Here is a 25,334-nt window from a genome sequence, read left to right on the forward strand (position 1 = left end):
CACTCCAACTTAAAGTCTTAAACTAATTCATAAAACCCTAATATTCCAAACTTTCTTTCCCCTTTTTTCTCCTTCCGCTCTCTTTTTCCCTTTTCTCCTTTCACACTGTATTCTCTCTCTTTATTAAACAGAGTTTTTCAGTAGACAACACCATCCCACCCCCTAACCTCAGCCCCCCCAAAACACAAACACAACAAAATCCAAACTTCACTGTGAAAAAAACCCTTTTCACATTGCATCTCCCATAATTATATCCACTCTTTAGAGTATATTCTTTTTTGTCCTATGGATTCTCAAGAACCCCCACCACTTCACAACCCACCCCACCTTCAATCTCTACCACCCCACCACCAACCACCACCCCCACATGCCCATGGATCAATGGTGTCACCCCCACCCCTACCACCCCAACTCCAACAACAAGAACAACCCAACTTTCCTAATATCCAACAGCTGCAGCAACAACCCCAACAACAGAACTTACAATTTCCATTCAATTCAGTTTCTGGGCCAAACCCAAAATCAAATCTTGATTACTCTGATGGATCATCATCTGCTGCTATAGGGTTAAGCATTGAGCCTGCTAAGAAGAAAAGAGGCAGGCCCAGAAAGTACTCTACTGATAATAATAATAACATTGCTTTGGGCCTTTCTCCTAATCCAGTTACTCAAATTCCTTCAGTGGTTAGTCATCCAGATTCTGTTGCTGCTGCTGGTAATAATGGAGAGAACCCTTCTAAGAAGTCCCGTGGGAGGCCTCCTGGCTCGGGAAAGAAACAAGTAGAAGCTTTTGGTATATTTGTCTTCATTATTGCTTTAATTATGTATCTAGCTGTTTTAATTATGTATCTAGGTTGAGATCTTAGTAGAGGCAAAACACTAGGTGATTTATTCCTGTTTGGCTTAGCCTTGGTGGTTAGAGTTACTCGATACGTGTGCTTGTGCTGGTGAGAGGTAGTAGGTACCGGTGGAATAGTCGAGGGCCACACAAGTTGGTACGAGCACCAGCTTAATTCAAAAAAATATGTATTAAGCTTCTACTTTGGAGTGGATCTAACTTATATACATTGATGATGTAAAGAATTTAACTTATATGCACTGATAATGTAAATATGTTTTACTATATTAATGTAGTTCAACTTGTTACCGCATGCAACCTACCTTATTTTTATGGACGGTTACATGTAGTTAACCTGACATTTATATTTTCAGTGCATATAAGTAAAACTCATTTGGAAAAAACATATGCTTAATCCAGCTTTTTAGGGACGATTACAAACTGACATTACACTCATGCGTAGAAGTCAAAACTCATTTGGAAAATACATATGCTTAAATTGCTTATCATTGCTATATTTTATAGATTGCCTTTTGTTTTCCTCAACTTTCTCCTATGTCCCAATTTGTTTGGCACCGTGTTCTAATCAGAGTCAGGTTGACTAAACTTTAGGGGGCAAATATATTGATTAATTTAATGAAATTAAAATTTAACTAGTCGGATACATTGAAAAGTACTATAAGTTGAAATTCTTGTAGGAAAAAGGTGGATAAGAAAATATTTATGTTAGTCAAAGTTCACTTAGTTTGATTCTTGGTAAGTGAGAAGTGCCAAACATTTTGCGACAGAGGTGAGTGATTACCTATTTAGCACCTGCAACATAGTGATTATTGGGTTTCTTGATGGTTGACAGGTGCAGTTGGATTCGGCTTTACACCGCATTTAATCACTGTGAACATTGGCGAGGTAAAATATCTTTTTGCTTATTGATCTTTGGGGTAAAGCATGCTGTTTTTAACAGCATGATTTACAAAACTCTGATTAACCTATGTATTTTACAAATGCATGAGTCTGCATGTTTTTGTGCTGTACATTGTTGTTCTGCAACCGGCTCGAGTTTCCAATTTCTTATGAGAGAAAAAGAAGAGATCAGTTTACTTCTGTACATAGTATTTCGTTGGATTCCTTTCTTAATCTTTGGGTTGATACGCCAGTAACTTATTGTGGACAAGTTTCTAGGATGAATTAAAAGAACCAAACTACAATTTTTGGTGGAGTTTCTAATGGTGAAATAAAGGTATGCTTTTGTGCAACGGTTCCAAGTTGCAATACAGTGGTTTGGAAGGATGAGATATTTTTTGGATCTTTTGTAAGTTGGAAATTTTTACCTTTTTGTCTTTCATGAGCTAAATAAGGTACTGTTGTTAATTCATGTCACACATGCAGAGTTTCATTTTTGTGTTCTTCGTTCCGATCATCATTATTCTCTTTCCTTTTATTTGTATAGGCAAGATTTTGGCTCTTCCATCTTAACTTCTCTTGTTTAGTTGCATTAAGTTTTGTCCCTATGTTTTGGAAACCTCTAATATTTCATCTCAAACATGTTAATGAATTACTTGGAGGATGTAATTTTCAGCATTTTGATTAGATGTTGTCAGAGTTGGCTTCCATTATATTGTTTGCTTGTGGGTTTCAAGGTTTAAACTTTAAATAGAGGTAGTATCTTGGTGATCTAGGTTAAACTTAAAGTGGGATATGGAGCGTCTTTTGTCGGTGAATTTTTTTAAAACCCCGTGCACCTGGTTTTTGTAGTTACTAGAGGTGCTACCATATCTAAATTGTGTTGTTGCATCAGTTGTCGTATATGGTGAATGGTAACAGAAATGTTTTGGGGTTCACAACTCCATTTGTTAACAATAAAAAGTCTAATGTAACTAATACGTAAAATTTATATCTTACCCATAATCAAACTTCTTGTTGACTTGAATTGAAGTCCCAGTCTTGTGAATTTTTTGTTGAGTTCTCTTTATGATTGCAATTCTGTTACCTTGGCCGCAGGACATATCGTCAAAGGTAATGGCTTTCTCACAGCAAGGACCACGGGCAGTTTGTATTCTATCTGCAAATGGAGCCGTATCTAATGTCACTCTTCGCCAACCTGCAATGGGTGGTGGCACTGTGACCTATGAGGTCTGTATGAGTTTTAGCTTAAAGACACTTACTTTTTCTGTTGCCTTATGCTGTTGCATGTGTGGTAGTTCTTAGCTACCCTATGTATAATTGTATATGTTATAGTGTTTTTGCTGGAGTTTGCTGTTGCATGTGTGTTAGTCCTTTTTTTCTTTTAGAAGCGTTTGCATAGGAGCGATGATGATTACAAAGGCGGGTCTAGAATTTGAACTCTATAGGTTGCATTGAACACATTATATTTTTAAAGTTATGGGTTCATATCTACTATTTTTGCAATTTTAACGAATTTTTACTCCGCGTCGAAAGTTATGGGATCAATTGAACCTCTTTTATCACACTACGTACGCCCCTGACGATGAATGTACTTGAAGCGGGATGAAACACAATAAAACCTTCAACGGATGGTATTAAGCCCATACGAAACGAATTAACTCAGTTGAGGCTTTCTCTTCCCCTTTTTGGTCTTTCTGTTGTGATGTCAGAGACTTCTTCATTTATGAAGCCCAGTTATTCCTCTTGAAGTATCATTTTTGCAGAAGTTGGTTAATACGATTTTAGGTGTATCTGATCGTTTTATTTTATGACGGATAACCTTGTGGTTTTGTTATGTTGACATCAACTCGTGCGTTGTCAATCTTATCCTAAAGAAGAGATTGAGAGAAAAAATGAGAGCAGCTACAACGGAAAACCATTGCTTTGGGTAGTTCTGTGTAATAAACTTATCTGGAACGAGTTGTCATACCAATTTTCAGTTATTTGATTGTCTTGGTCTCTCTCTCTTGTGTATTGCATATTGCACAAGTAATTTGATGTGCGTTTATCGCAAAAGTTGTGAAGTGTCTGCTGTATGTTAATGCTGAATTTGAAAAAGGTGATGATTGCATGTATACTGATTGTCTTGTAACATACCTTTTCGGCATTGGTCATCGAGCATTGTGTTATTCTTTATATGCAGGGCCGATTTGAAATCATCTCATTATCGGGTTCATTCTTGCTATCAGAAAGTAATGGTAGCCGTAGCAGAACAGGTGGTCTAAGCGTGTCGCTGTCTGGGCCAGATGGTAGAGTTTTGGGCGGTGGAGTTGCAGGGATGCTTATGGCTGCCACTCCAGTACAGGTGCTATTCTAACTACCACTTCGTCAGAAAATTTAAATATACATACAATAATGTGCAAAAAGTAGGAAAAAATAATGTAAAAAGACACTGCTCGATGAATAGTGCTTCCTAGTCCACTGGTCAAGCGTTTCATTTGCTTATTAGAGGTTGGGGATTCGAACCCCAAGCTACGTGCGTATTTTAGCCTATTTTCTTAAAAAATAAAGGTGGTACTAAACCGAAACCTGACCTCTAGAAATAAGATTCGACTAAATCGATAGGCTAAAGCCCCTTTACACAAACTAAAGTGATAATAAATGTTAAAATGTTACACAGTTGGTTCGCGTATTTGCGCTCTTCTATGTTGCACAGACTCTCCAAAACAGCTGCCTCACCCGTGTGACGAGCGCTCATTGACATTTTCGGAGAGTACGAGCAACATAGCTCTTCTTTAAATGTTGACACCGCTTGTGAACAATCTGCATGCCGTTGTATGCATATCGTGTTACTTGCTAACAGTTTTCTGTTCACTACCAGGTGGTTGTGGGTAGCTTCATTGCGGAAGGCAAAAAGCCCAAGTCTAAGGCACCATCTCCGACTCCAACTTCCAATATGTTGAATTTTGGTGCTCCGGTCACTGAGGCGAGCTCTCCTTCCCAGGGTGCCTCAAGCGACTCATCCGATGAGAACGGTGGAAGTCCTCTCAGCCACGAGCAGGGACCTTTTGGTAATGCTGCGCAACCAATGCACGGTATGCCAACGTACTGGGGCCAAACAATGTGAAAATGCTTCCTTAACTTGACACGACGTTCCCAAGGGTATTTGTCTTCTTGATCCGCGACTGATCATAGGCAGCAGATTATAGGCGTTATATCGAGTTCTTGACTTCAGCTTGATTACTTCTCTCTTTTTTCTTATTTTTTCTTACTTGGTTTTCACCCTTTAGTTTATCAGTTGTAGGATAGGTCAAAGGCATGGCAAAATTGCAGAAAGTCAAATCATGGTTTCTTCACCACCTTAGTCTTAGTATATTTTAGGTGACTTTGTGGTTTGAGTATTTACTTATTCTCAGTTTGCCAAACTAATTTTATTGGTAACTTTCTTTTCTAGGTATTTGTTAGATATGGTAGTCATAAACTGAGTTGATTAGGTCTCAATGCAATTACTATTTCTGCCATAATAATTCTTCTATTTCCTATTAGAAGTTTGCCCTCTTTTCCTTCACTTTTATGACTCATATTTATAAGGTCCAAGTTAGTTTAGAAAACTTGCTAATTTATTAAGAGGGAAAATAACAGCTTTCAAAATAATAGCTGAAAAAATATATATATTTTTTATATTTTTTGATTTTGTATGTTATATACAAAAATTATATAAATTTTATATACTTTTTCGGCTATCGAATATTAATAGATTTTGGCGCAGGCTAAAAGTAAAAAAAGCCCTTGAGAGTTTAGTCATGACTCATGACAAGCTGGTATGCATGATAAATTTGCTGTTATAATTGCTATATTTAGTACTTTACTTTTTTGGAAAAATATTCAAATATACCGGGAAAATATTCAAATATACCTCTGAACTAATAAATACGGAAAATAAAGAAGAAAACACATTTTATAAACAGAAGCTATCAACTAGTCAATAGTCAGATTGGTTGGAAAATGAAAATAATAAGTATCTCTGCCAAATATCAAAATGTGCTGGAAAACAGTGACAAAACAATTAGTGATTTAGGTTTGAGCCAAGCAAAGTTTCAACTTCAACCTGGCCAAGTTGGTGTCCGGTAGGAGTGACGGATTCAAGATTTGAATTTTATGAGTTTTGAATTCTATAACGACTTCAAGTACTAATAAATAGATTTTGAATTTAAATTTTTTGTATATGTAATTAACTTCTTAACACAAATACAAAATTTAGAATATATCTTCTGAGTTCGATCGAATCCGTAAGTTGTCTTCAAGCTCCATCCTTGATGTCAAAGCCATAAACCAGTGACTTCTAACTAATACCACAAATTTGTACCCAATTTTATGCAGATGGCTACGTGTACTTACCACTAACCTTGTTCTATAAGTAATTATTCTTCATTCAACAACAACAACAATAACAACATGGTATAATCCTACTAGCGGGGTCTGGGCAGGGTAATTTGTACGCAGACCTTACCCCTACCCTAGGGTAATTTGTACACAGACCCTCCCTCCAAGAACTCCCCACCTTGCTCTTGGGGTCACTCGAACTCACAACCTCTTGGTTGGAAGTGGAGGGTGTTCACCGCTAAAACAACCCACTCTTGTCTAAGTAATTATTCTTCATTCTTTAGTCAAAATCAAGTACCAGATATTGCTCATTCGTGTGTACTAACTACCTTGAATCAAAGTAAAATCTAAGTAATGATCTAGTCAGTCTACAAAAGTTTGGTGGTGTTTGATTTAGTTGAAACTCAACTCTTTGCAGTTGCTAATTGGCCAAAAATTAGTTGGAATATCAGAAACTGATAAAGTTGTATATCCTTTTTTTTTGGGGGGAGGTTGTATATCCACTTAAGTTTCCTTAAACAATGTCTAAGCATTATTCTCAACTTAAATTCAAATTTCACTGCCATTCATTAGAAGAAATTTTTTTCACGCGCTTGACTCGTGAAAAAGAATTAGAACTATAATCATATAATTTGACAATTGATGTGAAATTGACCAGGGGCTGATCTTTAGTATTATATACGAGTTCACATGAACGTAGTAGTTTTGTTATATGTATTAAGAAATTAACTAAATATTTATATATATTTGACTATGAACCTAGTAATTATTATATATATTAACTTGAGATTGCTGTAAAACCCCATAAATTTCAAATCCTAAATTCTGCTCGTGAAATTAACTACCCCAAATTGCCTAGTATAGCCTTGCATGCATGTGACATGTTTCAAGCTTAAGATAGGGCCTTCCATTTATCAAATTGTCTGTCACTTTCCATATTCCTACCATCTACAAGAACTCTGCACTAAAATAGAATTGTATTATAAGTTGTCTTTATATATACACCTTTTATTAACCCTTTGGCTGGCCAATTCAATCTATACCCTCATTCAAGAACTCTTCATCTATCATACAAGTACTTTAGCTAAACATACAAATTTCCTAGCAAGTGGTGTTGCAAATTCACCTTATGGATTGCGTAATTCTGCCAATATCAATCTTGAAAAGGCGTCGTTCAAGCCGGTTAGGTTACGAATCACTATCTGAAAATGGTTATGAAGATTCAGATACTGATCAGGTAACTGTGATCGTGGGGAGGGAGAAGAGAGAATTCTTGGTGGAGCCATTTATATTGGAAGAAAGCCCTTTTAGGGTTTTGATTGAAATGGTGAGGAACAAAGAAGTAGATGAAGGGAAAGTAAATGAGAATATTAGAGAAAAGAAATTGATTTTTGTGGATGTGGATTCTATCTTGTTTGAACACATGTTGTGGTTGATGCAAAATGATAGTTCTTCTTTGTTTGAGCTTAATCTCAAGGAAATTATCGACTTTTATGCTCAAGATAGTTATTAACAAAATTAAAGTACGATCTTGATTCGATATTAGAAGTGGATTGAATTTTACTTGACTGTCTATAGGTCCATTTCTTATGATGAGGAGAAATTTACATAGATTAACAAGAAGGTATTCTGTTTTTCTTTTCTTCCTTTTTTTCTTCAAGTTTAACACATTTTTATCTCTATCCTCTTGTACAAAGAAGTTCAAGATAAGATTATTTGAATATTTAGACACAGTTGATTATTTTGGAAAGAATATATACCAATTGATAGAAATGACAATAATAAAAATTGAGATTAAGGACAAATGATTATCATGTCATCTATATCCTTACCAGAATTTTGAATAAATGTTCAAATAAATTCATTATCATATATACCACATGTCTTTAACAGAGTCTCAAGTAAATGTCTAAACAAAAATCTATTTCTTATTGTAAACAAATCATTGCCACAAAATTGATGCTTACTCCTTGAAAGTCCACATTTGATCATGATACTTTCATACGATTTAGGAACCCAATTTTACTACATTTCCTGTCCAACTTAATAATATTTACTAATGCATAGTAAACAACAACAATGTTGGTGTGACAACATGAAAATAGACCAATAATATATATACTTTTTGGCTCGCGCATGCAGTTCGTTCGGCCGACCAACCCATTTTGCATTTCGTCCGAGAAATAAATGGACTACCAAATAAATCAGGGAGGAAAATTGAATGGGCACAACTCGGATGAAATTCAAAAACAACCAGATTTACAAATGGTAATTGAAAAATAGTCACAGTTTCAAAAGTAATCAAAATTTAGCCACTTTTCATGTAAAGATAAATCTGAACGAAAATGCTGTTCAAAATCCGGAAAATATTCCAGCATAATATACTGGAGTTCGAATTTTTTACATGTGAACTTTCAACATAATATACTAGACCTCCAACATAATATACTGGAGTTCCAGTATAATATAATAGTCCAGCATAATATGCTGAAAGTTCATACACAGGAGTTTCAATCTCCAGTATATTATGCTGGAACTTTTCGTGTGCTGGAGTTCCAGCATAATATGTTGGAAGTTCATACACAGGTGCACCAATCTCCAGTATATTATGCTGGAACTTTTCGTGTTGCAGCAAAATAGTGGCTATTTTTCAATGACTTTGCAAACGCTGACTATTATCAGTTCGAAAATTGGCAAGCCCGTACTATTTTCACGCACTGCTCTACATTATACTTTATAGCAAGGTTTCTTGATGGGCCAAAAAAATTGGACCGTTGGACATCTACAGAAATCCGACAGTCCACGGGCTTATTTGAGGCTCCGAAATTTGATTTGGGTTTTTTCCTTTATAGGATTTGAGGTTTCAATCAATTTGTTTTGGCTCTTTGACTTGGCAATTATCCAAGGTTTCCAAACTTTTTGAACAGTCTAAGTGTTGGGCAATTAAAGCATTGCACTTTCTTTTGATTTTCCACTCGGTATTCGGTACTAGCTTTGACGCCGACTAATTCGGGCTCATGCCGAAGTAAGGCACATTAAAGGAGAAAACGTTTCATGCCAAAAAATTTCCCATATATTCTACTGGTGAAAGGATTATATCCATCCTAGTCATTTCTTTCGAATTATAATTGGGACTATGACGTTCTAGGTATGTATATTTGCCGTTTGGAGAAGACTTTTGATTAATTAAAGAGGGTTATGTATCCGTTTGGATAACTTTAAGATTTTTCTAAAGTTTCTTGGAAATAAAAAAAGAAAATAAGGACAGTTCAGACTACGTTAGGTCTATTGTATACAGCCGTACATTATATTTTTGCAAGACAAATTATTTTCATGGCTTGAACGTGATTTCCTAATCACACAACAATAACTATTGCGCTAAAGCTCTCTTTCACGTTCTTTGAGAAAAAAATATTTGCAAAAAGATAAACTTTTTGAAAGGGATTCTAATTGGGACTAAAAAGAGGATCTCCACCCTAGCAATGTTTATATTTTATATCGTTAATATAATTTAATCGGTTATTATTAAAAAATCTTACATAAATGTCCCAAATAAATTCTAACTTACCAATCTCTAGTCATCAATCATAGATTTATCAAAACTAGCCAAGCACATATAAAAATTAAAAAATCAAATAAATAAGATTTTTTTTCTCCAAGAATCATATGGAAAGATCTCCTTCCATATTATTAAGCATGATCAGCAACATTAGAAGTAAGACAGAAAGAAAATTTTATGAATGAGGTAGAAAACAAGGTGATAAAATACAATATATATATATATATATATATATATATATATATATATATATATATATATATATATATATATATAAGATTTCAAAAATCTAAGCAAAAGAAGATCTTTTTCAGTGGGTATAATTGAAATTCATTAAAAACATATGGATTAGTCAGTATACAAAATTTGAGGAAGATTGGAGATGATTTGGACTTATTTGGTATCAAACTTCGTAGTTTTAAATCAAGTTCAAAAAATTATTCTGCGACACATGTATCAAACCGTATCATTATCACGCATGTATCACACACGCAAGTATATATGAATATAAATGTGATATAAATTTGATACAAATATGATACATATGTGATATACATATAATTTTTTCCATGTTCATCTTCTACTTCAAATTTTCAATTCAAACTACCTAAATACTCCATCAAATCATCCCAAAACTGAGATCCAAACTTCTTAAGATGTACCCAATTTATTTTAATAACACTCACTCAAAAGAAAATAAAAAATTAATTTTTTCGATTACAAATAGTTAATTGGCTAATATTAGCAATATTTTATGAATTGACCAATTTTTATAATAATCTACTTATAAATGGACATAGCTGATATTTTTCCTTATTATTACTCTATTTTTTAAATCGCTATAACAGGCTTGAAATCAGTTGTTATCGGTCAAATAAATCTAATTATTTACGAATTTCGTATAAAGTGATCATAAACTCTTCTATATTTGGCTGTCCTTGGCATATTCTTTATATATATATGACATATTCTTTATATATACCCACAATTAGGGCTGTTAGCTTAGATGCTAATTATGGCATTAAGTGCAATATATTAATAAGAAACTTTGTCAGAGAAAAAATAATAAGATAAGTAGGAATAAAGACTAGGTAAAGATTAAAATTTAGCTAGTTATAATAAAATAAAGTATATGAAAATATAGAGGGGTTAAATACAAATTGACTTAAACTATAGGTAGTAAAGTCTTCCTACGGAGTTGAGATATGAAAAACAATGTTTTATATTCTGCCAAAAGAATCAAGAGTGTTAAGTTTTATACATTGGCAGTGTAAGATTTTACACAATAAATAAAACTATTTAAAAAGTATTTGTTATGACCTATAATAAATGAAACATACCTTGAAATAACAAGCTAATAACACTGGTAGCTTAAATTCTTTATACAATCAGTATATGCAACTTAAATCCAATAATTAATCATTACCAATTTAGAAATGTCATTGCAATTAGAATATTGGCCTAATCAAATCCTAATAATTGTTATTGGACACAAACTAATTTGCCACTAATTTATTCTTTAAAATAATCATAAAACTTAGAGTAGCTTGTTGAGTAAATGGAGGGCTAAGCATAGAGGTTATATATAATTTAATTTATAGATCACTATCAGACGTGATTTTGGTCAGCTCTATAGTTTATTTGGGCTATTTTGAGTTTTAAACAAGTTGTTTGATAGTTTAATAATAGCCTAGAAAAGACAAAAATCTATTTAATTAAATTTAGTTCGAGTCTTCCTTAAATAATTCATCTCTAGTTTATTCAATTTTAGTTGGTAAGCTAAGATATCTATGTCCTAACAACTCATAATTGGAAGCAAAAAACTTCTACCCCCACCCACCCCCTTAACAAAATAATTTGCAAAGTCTATGTCCAAAGCTAAGATATCTATGTCCTAAAAATATTATGCCAATTTTTTCATTTGTCCAATCGCTAGTGATAGAATTACTTGGTACATGTGCTGATAGGAGGTAAGCAAATATTCCCGTCGAATTAATAAAGGTGCCATCAAATTGATTCGGATAACAAAATTATGAAAAAATTAAAAATTAGCAAAAATTAGATATGGGAAAGATAAGTGGCCATTTTTAATTTTGAAACATATGTTGACTAAATTGCGATGAAGTACAGCATTTGCAAGGTATCTGATACTACCAATCTCTTCTTAGATTTATTATATGTTTATGTGTTACAAGAACAAGGTTGAGTTAGGGGATATTAATTCTTAAGTAATATGTACGCTAACACCTTCCATAATTATCAAAAAAGAAGAAGGAAAAAACAACAAAAAATAGATGATCTCTCCATTTTATATTTAGGGTTTAACTTATATAATACAGTGACATGATAAAGAATTTTTATACTTTCAGGGAAATTTAACAAGAAAGTTATTTATTGCATTTTTAGAACCTATTATTATATGACATCTTAGCCAGATGGAATAAAGAGTTGTACATTATCAATATATAGAAATTAAAAATCTTTAAATTACAGATATCTCTTGTACGAGAAAAAAGGTAAGCACGATCTCTTCTATCAAATACTTTTATAGCCTCTAAAATTAAAAAAATAAAATGCAAATAATTAACTGCAATACATTCCTATAAAAGCAATATTAATTCCTACAAGTTTACTACGAAGAGTTGTGATGAGACAGATAGAATCTCTCAATTACCAGAGATTTTGTGAGTTCTGGTAAGAAATATTTTTCCTTTTCTCGGTTTTACGCGGCGAATCTAAATTAGTTGGGACTCCAAAGAGAATGCTGAAACCAGCAGAAATCTATTTTTTAACAAAAATGAATATATACTAGTAATATATATGTAAAGACTATTTACATAACTAAAATACCTAACTTCTATCTTTATCAATTTGTATAAAATAACATGATTCTTTCAATTTTCAAACGAATCCCACCACTAATCTGAACCTATAGCCTATAAGCATGACCTCAAGAGATTAATTAATATATGGGATTTTAAGCATATTTGAGGTACAAAATATGGATTTTAAACATATTTAAGGAATCTTTTACAGCTAATTCAGTGCATTAAAGATCTCTTAAACAATTGAGCCATTTTCCTTGACATCCATAACTCCTTTTGAGTTTATTCTCAGTGGAGAATAAAGCTAACTTGAAGACGTAAAGTCCACTGTTTAGTGAAAAATCTTCTTTATTGGAAGACAAAATAGAATCTTTCGGTATAATGTATAGCGATTAATTATAAGTTAAGGTTATGGTGAAGAATATTATCTGCATTTTAGAAATATTAAAATCCCCACGTATTTCACAAAGTATGTTGTACACTTGAAGCCTTTTCTTAACCGAGGCGAGTACAAGATCTAGAGTCACTGGGTTAACAATGAACCTAGTTTTATTGTACATAATTAATTATATGTATACATTTAAAATATATTTTTAATATATATAAGATAGTTCGAGGAAAAAATAATATGTTCTATTGAACTTATAGAGATTGTCCTAGATCCGGTTCGGCTTCTTATAGTCTCCACCCCACCCCAAAGAAGAGAAGGAAAGAACAAACTCAAGAGGAAGAACAATGGGAGTTGTGGTTTTCAATATTGACAATCTAAATTTCACTCAGTTTTAGCAGATTTAACCCTATCTATACCCGGAGCCACTCACCTAGCGGTCCTGCCACCACGCCGCAGAATGGGAGCTCGTGGTAAGACGCTATTGCTCGCAACTAGGTCTTGAGTGTCGGTCTAATAAAAAAGTCAACTCTAGTTGCTTCTCTTGTCCGATCGAAAACTGATTTTCTTTTTATGGTGTAAGAGTCGGCAACCTTATTTAATTAAGGAACATAGAATTTTTTCCATAAAATCATGAAGAAGCCTGAATCATGTACTACTGAATCATTTACTTCAAGTATCTTTCCATTCTTTCTTAAATTAAAGTTGCCTCTTGTCCGGAACAAGGCGATTCTAGAACAAGTTCTGTTGTTCAACTGAACTCAATGTTTTCAACTATATTTATATATCATGTCAAGATACAAGAAAATTAAAATGTATACATATTTTATGATTATACTCATACTTGAACTTGTTAAGTCTAGATCCTAGATTCGCCTTTCGATCGTCAGAAACCATGTATTAAAATGGGAATAGTGCTTGATATACAAGGAGATGGAACTCAGCTATGTACATTCTTGAATAAGGAGGATAATCTCACAGATTAAATAAAGAAAGAGCAAGGAAGAAAATGACCTATGTTTTAATCCCTATTTCATGGCAAAATGTATGGATATAATAAAGCCCTATTTCATGAAAACTCAAGACTAAAAAATAGTTCTCCTTAGTTTTTTCTCTTCTTTTGTTTTTGGAGGTAACATAAGAGGAGAAGATGAGGAGCTAGCTAGGGGTAGAGGCGGGGCAGAGCTAGAGGAGCAGAATGGGGTTCGTTCGAACCCTTTTGCGGGAAAGATCAAATTTTTTATTTTTATGTATATATAATAAATGTTGAACTCTTAGTGAAAATTGGGTGAAAGGGTGAATGATGGAGAGGTAGATTAATTGATTGTACATTTGAAAGAAAAGTACTGAAAACTTGTCATGTGTCTCATATGAAAATGCCAGTTTTCTAAAGGTCAATTAGCTGAGAGAAATAAGCATTGTTTTCAGCAAAGACCAGTGGGATCAAATTCCCAAAAAGTTAGTAGCAAAATCAAGAAAATTCAGCTCAAGCATTAATGTAAGACATGTTATTAATAGATATCCAGCACATGAGCTTTTATCCAGTAGAAGAACTAATTAAAATGCTTATTGCCATTACATACATTTAATTTTTAATGTTTCACTATAGTTAATTACTATTAAAAAAATAAAAGGACTCGTGCACAAAGCATTTCGCGTTCACGCAGGGTTCGGAAAGGCAGCACCCCAAGAGGTATGATGTAAGCAACCAACCCTAATACAAGCATCACTGTCTGACTGATTCAACGATTTGAACCCGTAATCTATAGGCTTTCTATCCAATATGTCCTCAAGGTAATGAGGAAAAAATTCTATTTTCTTTCTATAATCTATGGTTGATAAAATAGAAAAAACATGAAGAGGAACATAAATCAACTAATCAGTTATAGTAATAGCACTACTATAATTAGTAAGTATATATGTGTGTGTGTTACTCCCATGACAACAAAAGTGAATATGAGGATTGCATTCTCAAACCATTTCAGAACATTAAGAGTGGAGGAGTATTTTCAGAATTCATAGAGTTACAAAACCAAGAACAATAAACAAGAAAAAAAATTAAAACCCCCTAAAATAGAAGTGGAAAATAAGTCCAACAACCACTAAGACTACTAGTACAAACATGGTACACTAATTCTCTTACCTTTATGATTCAAGAACCCTAATTTCTTCATCTATTTCATTCGATATAGACAATGCGACTTGAGCTTTTGAATGATAGTACTCAACATCCATTACTCTAATCTTCAAGAATTAGTCAGCTTGACTCTCGTACTGCAAACTATACGTCACGTAAAGTGGAACAGAGGGAGTAGTTTTTAGACTCCAAATGGTAGCTGACCATTAGGCATATTCAAAGGAAGATTAAAGAATGGAAATCCAGATGAAGGGTCAGGAAATTGATTATTATTAACACCACCACCACCTCCACTATTAGGGCCATTGCCACTAGAGACTTGTGATACCTGTGGTTGAATTTGGAGACTTCCTTCATCTTCCTCTAATGGCAATCTCTCATATGCAACATTTGTAAAAGATGAAGCTATAACAATAACTGGTCCAGAAGCAATTAATTCCCCTACAACACTTCCTCCAACCACTTGTCCTTGTCCACCCGCCAAGAAAATCGTTAGGCTCGTCGCACCTATTGAAAACATAATTAAGTAAATAGAACTGTATTTTTCATCGGTAATGGAACCAAGAATCCTAACAAAGGGATTCAAAAGAAAAATAAGAATGTCATATCTAATACTCTCTCAGTTCCAATTTATGTGAACATGTTTGATTAGACACGAAGTTTAAGAAAAAATGAATGACTTTTGAAATTTGTGGTACTAAACAAAGTCAGAAAGGGGTCAAGAATATTTGTGTAGTTATAAAAGTTTCTCATTAAGAGTAGAATTGAAAGTTTAAGCTAAATTGTTTTCAAATTTAGAAAGGGATAATTCTTTTTGAAACAGACAGAAATAGATTCACATAAACAGGAACTGAGGGAGTAGTATAATTTTTGAATCCCTCTTACCACTACATCTAAAACTTCCCTCACGTCAAGGGGATTCAATAACGCAGAGATATACAAAAAGTTGTTTTTACCCTATTACTACAATAAAATTTTTCGACAAAGGAACCCCTTCATTCAACTTAGCTATGTGCGCTACTGGTTTTCTCTAACAATATAAATTTTTAGATGAGTTGGTCGTAGCATAAGGAACCCCCTTCATTGAAAATACAGATATACAAAAAAAGTTTGTTTTCCCCCATTACTAAGGTATAAATTTACACGAAGGGGATTCAACTGAACCCCTTCGTTGAACTTAACTCCGCTACTGATTTTCTTTAAATTTTTAGATGAGATGGTTATAAAATCTCGCACCTGGTGGAGCTGGTGGAGGCAAGAAAGAACCAGAAAGTGAAAGAATCTCAAATCTTCCATGCAATGTAACTACAGAACCAGCTGCCGCAGGTTGTCTAATGCTCACATTTGTTACTGTCCCACTACCACTTAATATACAGATCCCACGTTGTCTTCTTCGAGCATAAGTTGAAACACACTCAAAAACATCACATCCATTTCCAATCTCCAAAATATGTGCTCTTAAGGTATTTGCACTTTCCCTAGTGATGATTACTGGTGGTTTTGCCTTGTTCTTGGATCCCGGTGGCCGCCCTCTAGGTCGCCGACCAACAATATCACCTGCAAAAAAACATAATTAACTAAATAAAAATATGTTCTTTCCAACAATTTAAATTGTTAGATGAGACTGTCAACGTAATATCAGACCAGACAAAAGGTCTTGGATTCAAGACTTCAAGGGTGAGGGGACGTGTTGACCGAAAATATAATTAAGTAAATAAAAATATGTTCTCTACCTTGATTCCGGTGACCGCCACTATCGCCGTGGTGATGGTCATCGGAAAATTGGCTTTTGTTGTTAACTTCAATATCATCAGGTTGTCTTTGGAGATTGAAGTCAGATGGATGGTGAAGTTGATGAACAAAATGAGAAGCAGTGCTTAAATCCAAACCAGCCATATTGACCAAAACATCAAAAGTACAACAAACACAAGAAAATTCAAGAAAACTATAATATTAAATAATAATAAAAAAATTTAAAAACTGCTTTTTTGTTGTTGTTTAATAGAGGGAAGTGGAGGAAAATGGAAAGATATAAGGCTTAAAAAAAGATGATATTATTTTTTTTATATCAAGATTTGAATATAGAGATTACAAAACAAGACTTGCCTGCAGCTTGTGCTATGGGGATTTGGTTTTTGAGTGCAAAGAAAGGGAAGGGAGGAAGAAGGAGAGAGAGAGAGAGAGAAGAGTGAGAGAAGGGGGACAAAGACTCAAACAAACGCAGTCATTTCTTTCTCTCACCCTAAAGTTTAAATATACAAGTATAAAATAATAAGGGATTGAAAATTATTTCTTTATTCAACTACTACAGATTTTATTAAAAGAGAAATATTATGGAGTAATAGAGTTTTAACTTTTATACCAGTGCAGTGTGGAATCATCTTTGTTCCTTCTAAAAATTTACACCGTGGAACTAGGTAACATTTTAGGTATATATATATTATATACTTCTTTATATATTGACTTTTTTTTATGAAAGTTTTTTCCGCTATTGTATAGTGTAAGATTATTTTTTATACAATTGGGTCATGAATAAAAAATAATTACATGTAATAGTTTATAACAATTAAAATTAGTATCCTAAAGATACAATAAATTATTTACTACAACATGTTAAAATACACTAATAATACAGTTTTTTTTATATAAACTAAATCTAGAATGATTAGAGAGTAAAATAATCATGTTAATTAGCGCGTTGAAAGAAGCAGATTTACTGATAGAGTACGTTAGTTGACAAATGGATTCTTATACTTCTTTCCGTGTTAAAATTATTAGTAATATATTCTTTGGTTTGAAATTAATCGACGTTAACAATGAAATGTAAAAACAATTTAGACTCCTTAATTTTGGGTCTGAATTCTGGCTAGATTTTAATCTAAAAAGAAACGAGAATCTTATAAAAAAGAGTTCAATTTTTGTGTAATGACAATTTATAGGTTTTTAATTTACACCATTAAATTAAATTGACATATATATACTACAATAACGTGTTATATAACTGATTAAACTACATTATTGTATCAACTTGTTTACAAAGTTGACGTATATAAGACAGAAACTAAGCCTTATCTTCAATTAGGTAAGAAGCATATATAGATGTATGTCAACGAATTTAGTACAAAGGCTCATTTAGTCTTCTTTGTTTCTTGAAAACTTGGTTCATATATTTTTTAGTACTTGGCGTGTTTAATTTTTTTATTTTTTGAATCTCCATAGTAAAAATTTTGCATCCGTGAGTTCCCGGCCAAAACCCTAATTCTAGAGACACAAAATAATAAAAGAATAAAAAGGCGGACAATATTAGTGGTTGGTGACAGTAAATAGTTGAAAATTATAAAAATAATTGCGTGAAATGAATGAGAATTATTTCTTACTAATGTTTATAAGAAGTCAAGATTTAGGAAATTAGAAGCAAGTTGGATTAGGGGTGCGTAGGCAGTCATGGCTTTCGTGTTTTACAAGTGTGTTATTTTAAAAAAAATAAATAACATGATAGTGAAGGAATTTATTTTAGTAGTATATATGAAACCTTGCTTAGATTTATGTGGGTAGGGTTAGATGTGGTTTGATTGATTTGTGAGGTGTACAAGACTTAATCATGGTTAAGGATCTCAAAGTGTTGACCATGTTTTAATGCTACTCAAAGATAAACGTGAAGATGAGAGAGACACCACCAACCAGCCACGGCGAAGTCAGAAAATTTAATAAGGGTGTTCAAATTTTGAACATCATTTATCAGTGGACTATGCAAGGGTGTTCAAAGTCTATTTTTAATCAATAACAAGCAATATTTTACATTATACATAGTATATATTTTCGGCGAAGGGTAGTTAGTTGACCACCCTTGGACCAACATAGCTTCGCCTATGCAACCAGCACGAAGCTAGTGTTCGAGTTACGGGTTTGATCAAATCCTATAATTTTGGTATATATATATTTGTCTTTAAAAAATTATTATATCTACAAATTATTAATTTAGAATCCAATAATAAAAAGATTACAATACTGAATTCATAAACTTCAAATCTTGATTCCGCCGTTACTATCAAGGATGTAGTGAATGAATGAGATTACTTCACTCCTCATCAAAGATTTGGACTCAAACCCTAAAAATGGAGAAATCCCTCACAAGAAATGTTTTTTACTTACACGAATCTAAATTAATAGGGCTAGCGAATTCCAAAATTCTAATATTAAATGATTATAGAAAAAGAGAGAGATTATAGTTGTAATTAATATTTTAATTTATGTTAAATAAATTTTATATTAGAGAAAAAATTAATGGATGGGGAAGAGTGGCCAAGTGGAAGATGGAAGCAGCGGCGGATGGATCCCACTTTTGTCCTCTCCAAACCACCCTGGACGGCTTTCTTTGTAGTCTTCTTTTTGCTTTGGGCCATCCTTGCTTGACTGGCTTATTTTTTGGCATTTGTTGCATAAGAACCAATTATTTGACCCCGTCTTTTATAGAGAGCACTTTACCTATTTAAGTAAAAATATTTGGCACAAATTTGAATTAGTCCTACTCGTAAGTGAGTATCGAATACCGGAGAAAAAATCCAAAAAAAATTAATTGATAGGCCCCACGGGCAATCGTCACCCGTCTGTCTTTCCTTAGGAAAAAATCGAACTATTATCTCTTGATTGATCTGATTTTTTCTAGTTTACTAGCAATACACCAATACAATACTAGTTATAGCAATAACTAGTACAATGAATCCGGGGTTGGGTGAATTCAATAGTAGACGCATGTTGTCATACCAGCTTTCCTTCTCCTTGTAGGGAGAGATAATGCGAGTATTTTAGTTTGTAGGTAATAAAACCTACTATTTCGCTACGACGGAAAAGTGTGAAAAACTATGTGAAGTAAATATGTGTAAGGGCGTGTGAACTATCTTATTTATAAGTTTAAATTATTTAGATTATAATTCGATAATTCTTTGATTTTTCCTCTCATGTTGTTCGTTGGTCAATAATCAATTAAAGTTCATTATACCACATTTAGTCATTTATGCAACTCGTACATGAAGATTGAAAGGTATCTTATAGTTTTCGTAAAGCAGAGCAGTCAAAGAATGAATTAAACGAAATGATTATTCTAAAATGAATTTTCATAATATTTAGATCTATAACATATTTTCTATTGTGCTGATCTAGTCTTTTTTGGCCAATCAAGTCAAAAAATTGTGTTAATTTTTTTGTATGAGATTCTGAACTCAAGACGTCTGCTTACTCTAATTTTATGTTAATAAATTTTGTTGTTTATAAGTTTAAGTGAAAATATTAGAGATGAGGCATTTATTTATTATGCCTTGTTTGGTAGTCTGGAATTAGGAATTCAACCCCCATACATCTATGTGGAACAAACATACAGCATTTGATTTTATACTTTAATTCTTTATAGCTACTTGTTATTCAACAAATAAATAAAGGTACAAAGGCATACACCTTTATTTTTATTTATAATCAACAGAATATGCTATTGTCTGGGTAAGTGTTAAAAAATAATATATCAGTTTCAGTCACTGAAACATATACAATATTGATAGGAGAATTAATATTTTTTGGGAACATTTAAAAATTAAATATTACGTACTTAAATATATTAACTACTGTTTTTGCTACTATTTTAATAGTATGCTTAAAATTAATAATTGACTTAATTCTTGCATCATAACCTTTCAAGATTTGGAGTGATAAGGTGAAATAACAATCTACACGAAGATATGTCATCTTAATTATCTGTTGGGGTATTTGGCTAAATTAGCTACCATATTTATTAATATTTAATGATAATTACAATTTTATAGCCGTTCATTAAAATAAAGTGTCAGATTAGTATACCAAAATAGTGTCCAATTATTGAGCTCAATTGTTCAACTTAAATCAACATGAAATATTCTATTAATTAAATAAATTACTTTAAATACTCAAAAGTTTTCGCACATTATATTTCCGTGTTGGAGTCAAGTGGAGTTGTGTTTTCTTTTCAATAAATAAAAGGCTTTGGTCTAAAGCTAAATGTGAACAAACCATATGAACCCATGATGAAACAAAAAAGGTGTCGGTACACGTTCCAAATAATAGGAGGCAAACTTAGGTTTTTTATTTGTGTAGCAATCAATAATGTCGAATATGAAACATCATCGTGAATTGGAAATACATACTGTTTCTGGCACCTTAAATGTTATATTACAGCAACAATAATAACAAATTCAATGTAATTTCATAGGTAGGCACTATTAAAAACTGCCTAAAACCGTCCAGAAATGCCGATCGAAATCGATCGGAAAACTGAAAAAAACGACCGATTTCCTTCCAACTTTAACCGAAAAACCGACCGAATTCGGTCGGTATTTTTAATTATGCAAAATGCATTGTCTATGAATCAAACCAGGGTCTGTATTGTGGCAGAATACTATTCTACCACTAGACCATTGATACATTTTTAGTTTAAGACTTTCTTTTATTTTATTTATACTCTTTAATTGCATTTTCGCGCGAAAATAACCGATCGATTTCGGTCGGTTTTATTAAAAATATAAAATTACAGACCGAAGTCGGTCGGTTTTTTTAAAATGACTGACTGAAATAATCGACCGATTTCGGTAAGTTTTTTGAATATTAATTTAATTTATTTTATATGAAAAACCGTCTGATTTCGGTTTTCGGTCGGTTTTTTGACCGACAAAAGTCGGTAGGTTGGTCGCGGTCGATTTTGGCCGAATTTCTAGTAGTGAGGATCTGAGAAGGATAGTATATACACAGACCTTACCCTTACCTTATGGACAGGGACAGAGCTAGCCCACCAACTACGGGTTCGGCCAGACCTAATAACTTTGGTCCAAACCATATATTATTTTATGAAATTTATTGAATACGCCACCTTAAACAATATATATTGAAGGCAACAAATGAAAGTACCACTCATTATCTTGAGCTCAAGTTATATATGTATGTATTATAATTTACACACAATAAGCCCACATACTAGTTAAGTTTAACTTCATTGCTACATAGGAGAACATACCTATTAGTATCATTTGTACTGCTTCAATGTATATATTTTTTGGATAATAATGGTGTCTAGATTAATTTGCATACACTTCGACTATTACATTTAATATGTGCTACCTCCCATGTTACTTCAATATAGAATATTATGAGAAAATATAGAATATGTGCAGCTAACACACATGTTTTATAGTAAAATAGTGGTGGTGCTAATTAACTTGTCTAGACTATCCTGTCCCAACAAATGAAAAGAAAGAAAAAGAGGAGAGCTTCGTGCTTTAAGTATGGTATCGTCTTTGTTAGAAAGTGTTTCACGTTATATTATGGAGTTGTGCAAATCTGAATTTAGTCGGGGCCCAATACGGAGACACCAGGTGGGACACTAAAAAAGAAAAGAAAAAAGAGGAGAAACAAAGTCCGAAGTCTACTAGATACAAATGCATACGTCTCTATTAATAAATTTGTGAAGTTGCCTAAAGAATTGAGGTGTAGAGTTAATAAGTTATTGTAACGACCCGATCGGTCGTTTTATGTATTACAACCCCGTTTTTTCATTTACTACTCAAATTGGGTTTTACAGTTATTGTGTGACTTGCCGGGGCAATTGGTTCGGGTCCGGTGAGGTTTTGGAATGAATTGGAACACTTAGTTCCAAGATTTAAAGCTTAAGTTGAAATAGTTAACCAGATATTGACTTATGTGTAAACGACCTCGGAATTTAATTCTGATAATTTCAATAGCTCCGTATGGTAATTTTGAACTTAGGAACATGTCCGAAAAATTATTTGAAGGTCCGTAATGGAATTAGGCTTGAAATGCCGAAAGTTGAATTTTTGAAAAGTTTAACCGGGGGGTTGACTTTTTGATATCGAGGTCGGAATCCAATTCTAAAAATTGGAATAGCTTCGTTATATCATTTATGACTTGTGTGCAAAATTTGAAGTCATTCCAGATTGATTTGATATATTTCGGCACAAGATATAGAATTTGAAAGTTCAAAGTTCATTAGGCTTGAATTGAGGTGCGATTCATAGTTTTAGCGTTGTTTGATGTGATTCGAGGTTTCGACTAAGTTCGTATGATGTTTTAGGACTTGTTGGTATATTTGGTTGAGGTCCCGAGGGGCTCAGGTGAGTTTCAGGATGGTTTCAGACCATTTCTAGGCCATTTTTAGTTGCTGGTTTCTGCCTACAGAGGTGTGCATCGCGATCGCGAACATTTGATCTCGTTCGCGAAGAGCAATCAGCAGTTTGGAACCTTGTGAATCGCGATCGCGTAGAACAAAATCTATATTGCACTGACCTGACTTTGAAAGCTTATATCTCGCAATCTATAAAGAATTTGGAGCTGATCCAAAAATAAAAGTTGTAACCCTTGATATCTAGTTTTAAGAAATGTAAACTAATTGTCATTTGGAGTTGTGTACAAAAGGCTATGGTGGATAAACTATAGATTATCTCGGAAGAGTTCGAAAATTCTCTATTGCACAGGGCTCACTTTGGAAGCTTATATCTCGGAATATATTAGTAATTGGGAGATGAGCAATAAATGAAAGTTATAGCCCTTGGTGTCTATTTTTCTCAAAGCTAAACTAATTGCAATATGGAATTTTATACAAAACGTTATGACTATTATACTAGAGGTTGTATAGAAGAGCTCGACATTTGTTCTTCACGATCGTGAAGCATTTTCCGCGATCGCGGAAAGCAAATTTTGGGCTGAAAATTTTTGTTCTTCTCGATCGCGAGTATTTTCTGCGATCGCGAAGATTAAATGACTGGACAGAAGATAAAATCGTGGGTTTTGATTCTTTCTTCATTTTCGGATTTTGGAGCTCGGATTGGGCGATTTTGGAGCGGAAATTTTTCACAAAACTTGGGGTAAGTGTTCTTGACTCCCTTGTGATTATATTCCATGAATTAATATTCATTTTCGGCGTTAGATTATTGATTTTTTAAGAGAAATCGGAGGAATTTCTATAATTTTATAAAAATAAATTTTCGAGATTTGAACACCGATTCGGAGTCGGATTTGAGTGAAATTAGTATGGTTGAACTTGTAATTGGATGGGTTCTCGGATTTTGTGAGTTTTGTCGAATTCCGAAACGTGGTCCCCACAGGCATTTTTTGAGCTAAATTTCGGATTTTGATGGAGAAATAGCTTTTTCTTATGGAATTAATTCCAATAAATTTTATTGACTGAATCAAATTAATTGTGACTAGCTTCAAGCCGTTTGGAAGTTGATACGCGTAGAATGAAATTTCTGGAGCATTGCTTAGCTTGCTCGATATTGGATTTGGCTTGTTCGAGGTAAGTAACTCTTCTAATCTTGGAGTTGAGGGTATGAACCCCAAATATATATATATATATATATATATATATATATATATATATATATATATATATATATATATTTTGTGAATTGTTGGGAGGTGACGCACATGCTAGGTGACGGGCATATAGGCGTGCACTATAGAAATTATGACATAATTATTTCTGTGAAATTTTATAGTTAAATAATCTTGGCATTTTTCATGCGGTTTTATGTGTTAAAGAAATTAAATTGAAAAGCATATTAAAAATTATGTTGAGGCTATGTGCCAGTATTATTGGGACCCACAGAGGTCATATTGCCATAAATTATTGTGTTAAATTGAAAATTCATACTCACTCATATTCATTTCATTGCATATCATATCTGAGTCTCTATTGTTATTTATTGATACAACATATCATCAATTTGGGCTATTTTTATGACATTATTAGTCCAAGAGACTAGAGAGATTGATGATTGAGTGAGGCCAAAGGCCTGATTTGTGAGGATATTTATGGGATCGGGCTGCACGCCGCAGCAGGCCATGTTGGCTTTATATATATTATTATTGCATGTGAGTTGGTCGTGCAACACGTGAGTTGATCGTGCGAATTTTTATATTATTATTGCACATGAGTTGGCCGTACGGATCTTTATATTATTATTACACGTGAGTTGGTCGTGCAACACGTGAGTTGGCCGTGCAGATCCTTATATTATTATTGCACGTGAGTAGGCCGAGCGGATCCTTATATTATTATTGCACGCGGGTTGGCCGTGCGGATATTGTATAGGGCTGAGTGATTGAGTGTGCTGAGCACAATGAGAGAGAATGCGAGACAATGAGATTGAGTACTCTGAGAGTGTGAGTACATGAGTGCAATCTCTGAGATACATTGCATTGACATGCACACATGACATATATGCATAGAGATGTGTTTTCCTCATGCTGTACGGTATCACATTATTTATGATTTCTCACACATTTTG

The 25,334-nt window shown here is 33.4% G+C and overlaps 3 protein-coding genes across 3 annotated transcripts; 2 read left to right on the forward strand and 1 right to left on the reverse strand.

Moving 5' to 3' along the window:
- The first annotated feature begins 82 nt into the window (after positions 1-82).
- LOC104108630 (AT-hook motif nuclear-localized protein 10-like) lies at positions 83-5,260 on the forward strand. Its single transcript, XM_009617711.4, has 5 exons — positions 83-793; positions 1,692-1,744; positions 2,837-2,968; positions 3,924-4,085; positions 4,602-5,260. The coding sequence occupies exons 1-5, from the start codon at positions 286-288 to the stop codon at positions 4,845-4,847; spliced, it is 1,101 nt and encodes a 366-aa protein (XP_009616006.1). The 5' UTR covers positions 83-285; the 3' UTR covers positions 4,848-5,260.
- Positions 5,261-7,232: 1,972 nt separating this feature from the next.
- Positions 7,233-7,616, forward strand: LOC104108629 (uncharacterized). Its single transcript, XM_009617710.2, has one exon. The coding sequence runs from the start codon at positions 7,233-7,235 to the stop codon at positions 7,614-7,616; it is 384 nt and encodes a 127-aa protein (XP_009616005.1).
- A 7,198-nt stretch (positions 7,617-14,814) lies between these two features.
- On the reverse strand, positions 14,815-17,241 carry LOC104108628 (AT-hook motif nuclear-localized protein 23-like). The gene is made up of 3 exons (XM_009617709.4): positions 16,746-17,241; positions 16,249-16,569; positions 14,815-15,519 (listed from the first exon to the last, which is right to left on the reverse strand). The coding sequence occupies exons 1-3, from the start codon at positions 16,906-16,908 to the stop codon at positions 15,194-15,196; spliced, it is 810 nt and encodes a 269-aa protein (XP_009616004.1). The 5' UTR covers positions 16,909-17,241; the 3' UTR covers positions 14,815-15,193.
- Positions 17,242-25,334: the final 8,093 nt, after the last annotated feature.

The sequence above is a fragment of the Nicotiana tomentosiformis genome, chromosome 12 (assembly GCF_000390325.3).
Source record: "Nicotiana tomentosiformis chromosome 12, ASM39032v3, whole genome shotgun sequence".
Lineage (NCBI taxonomy): Eukaryota > Viridiplantae > Streptophyta > Magnoliopsida > Solanales > Solanaceae > Nicotiana > Nicotiana tomentosiformis.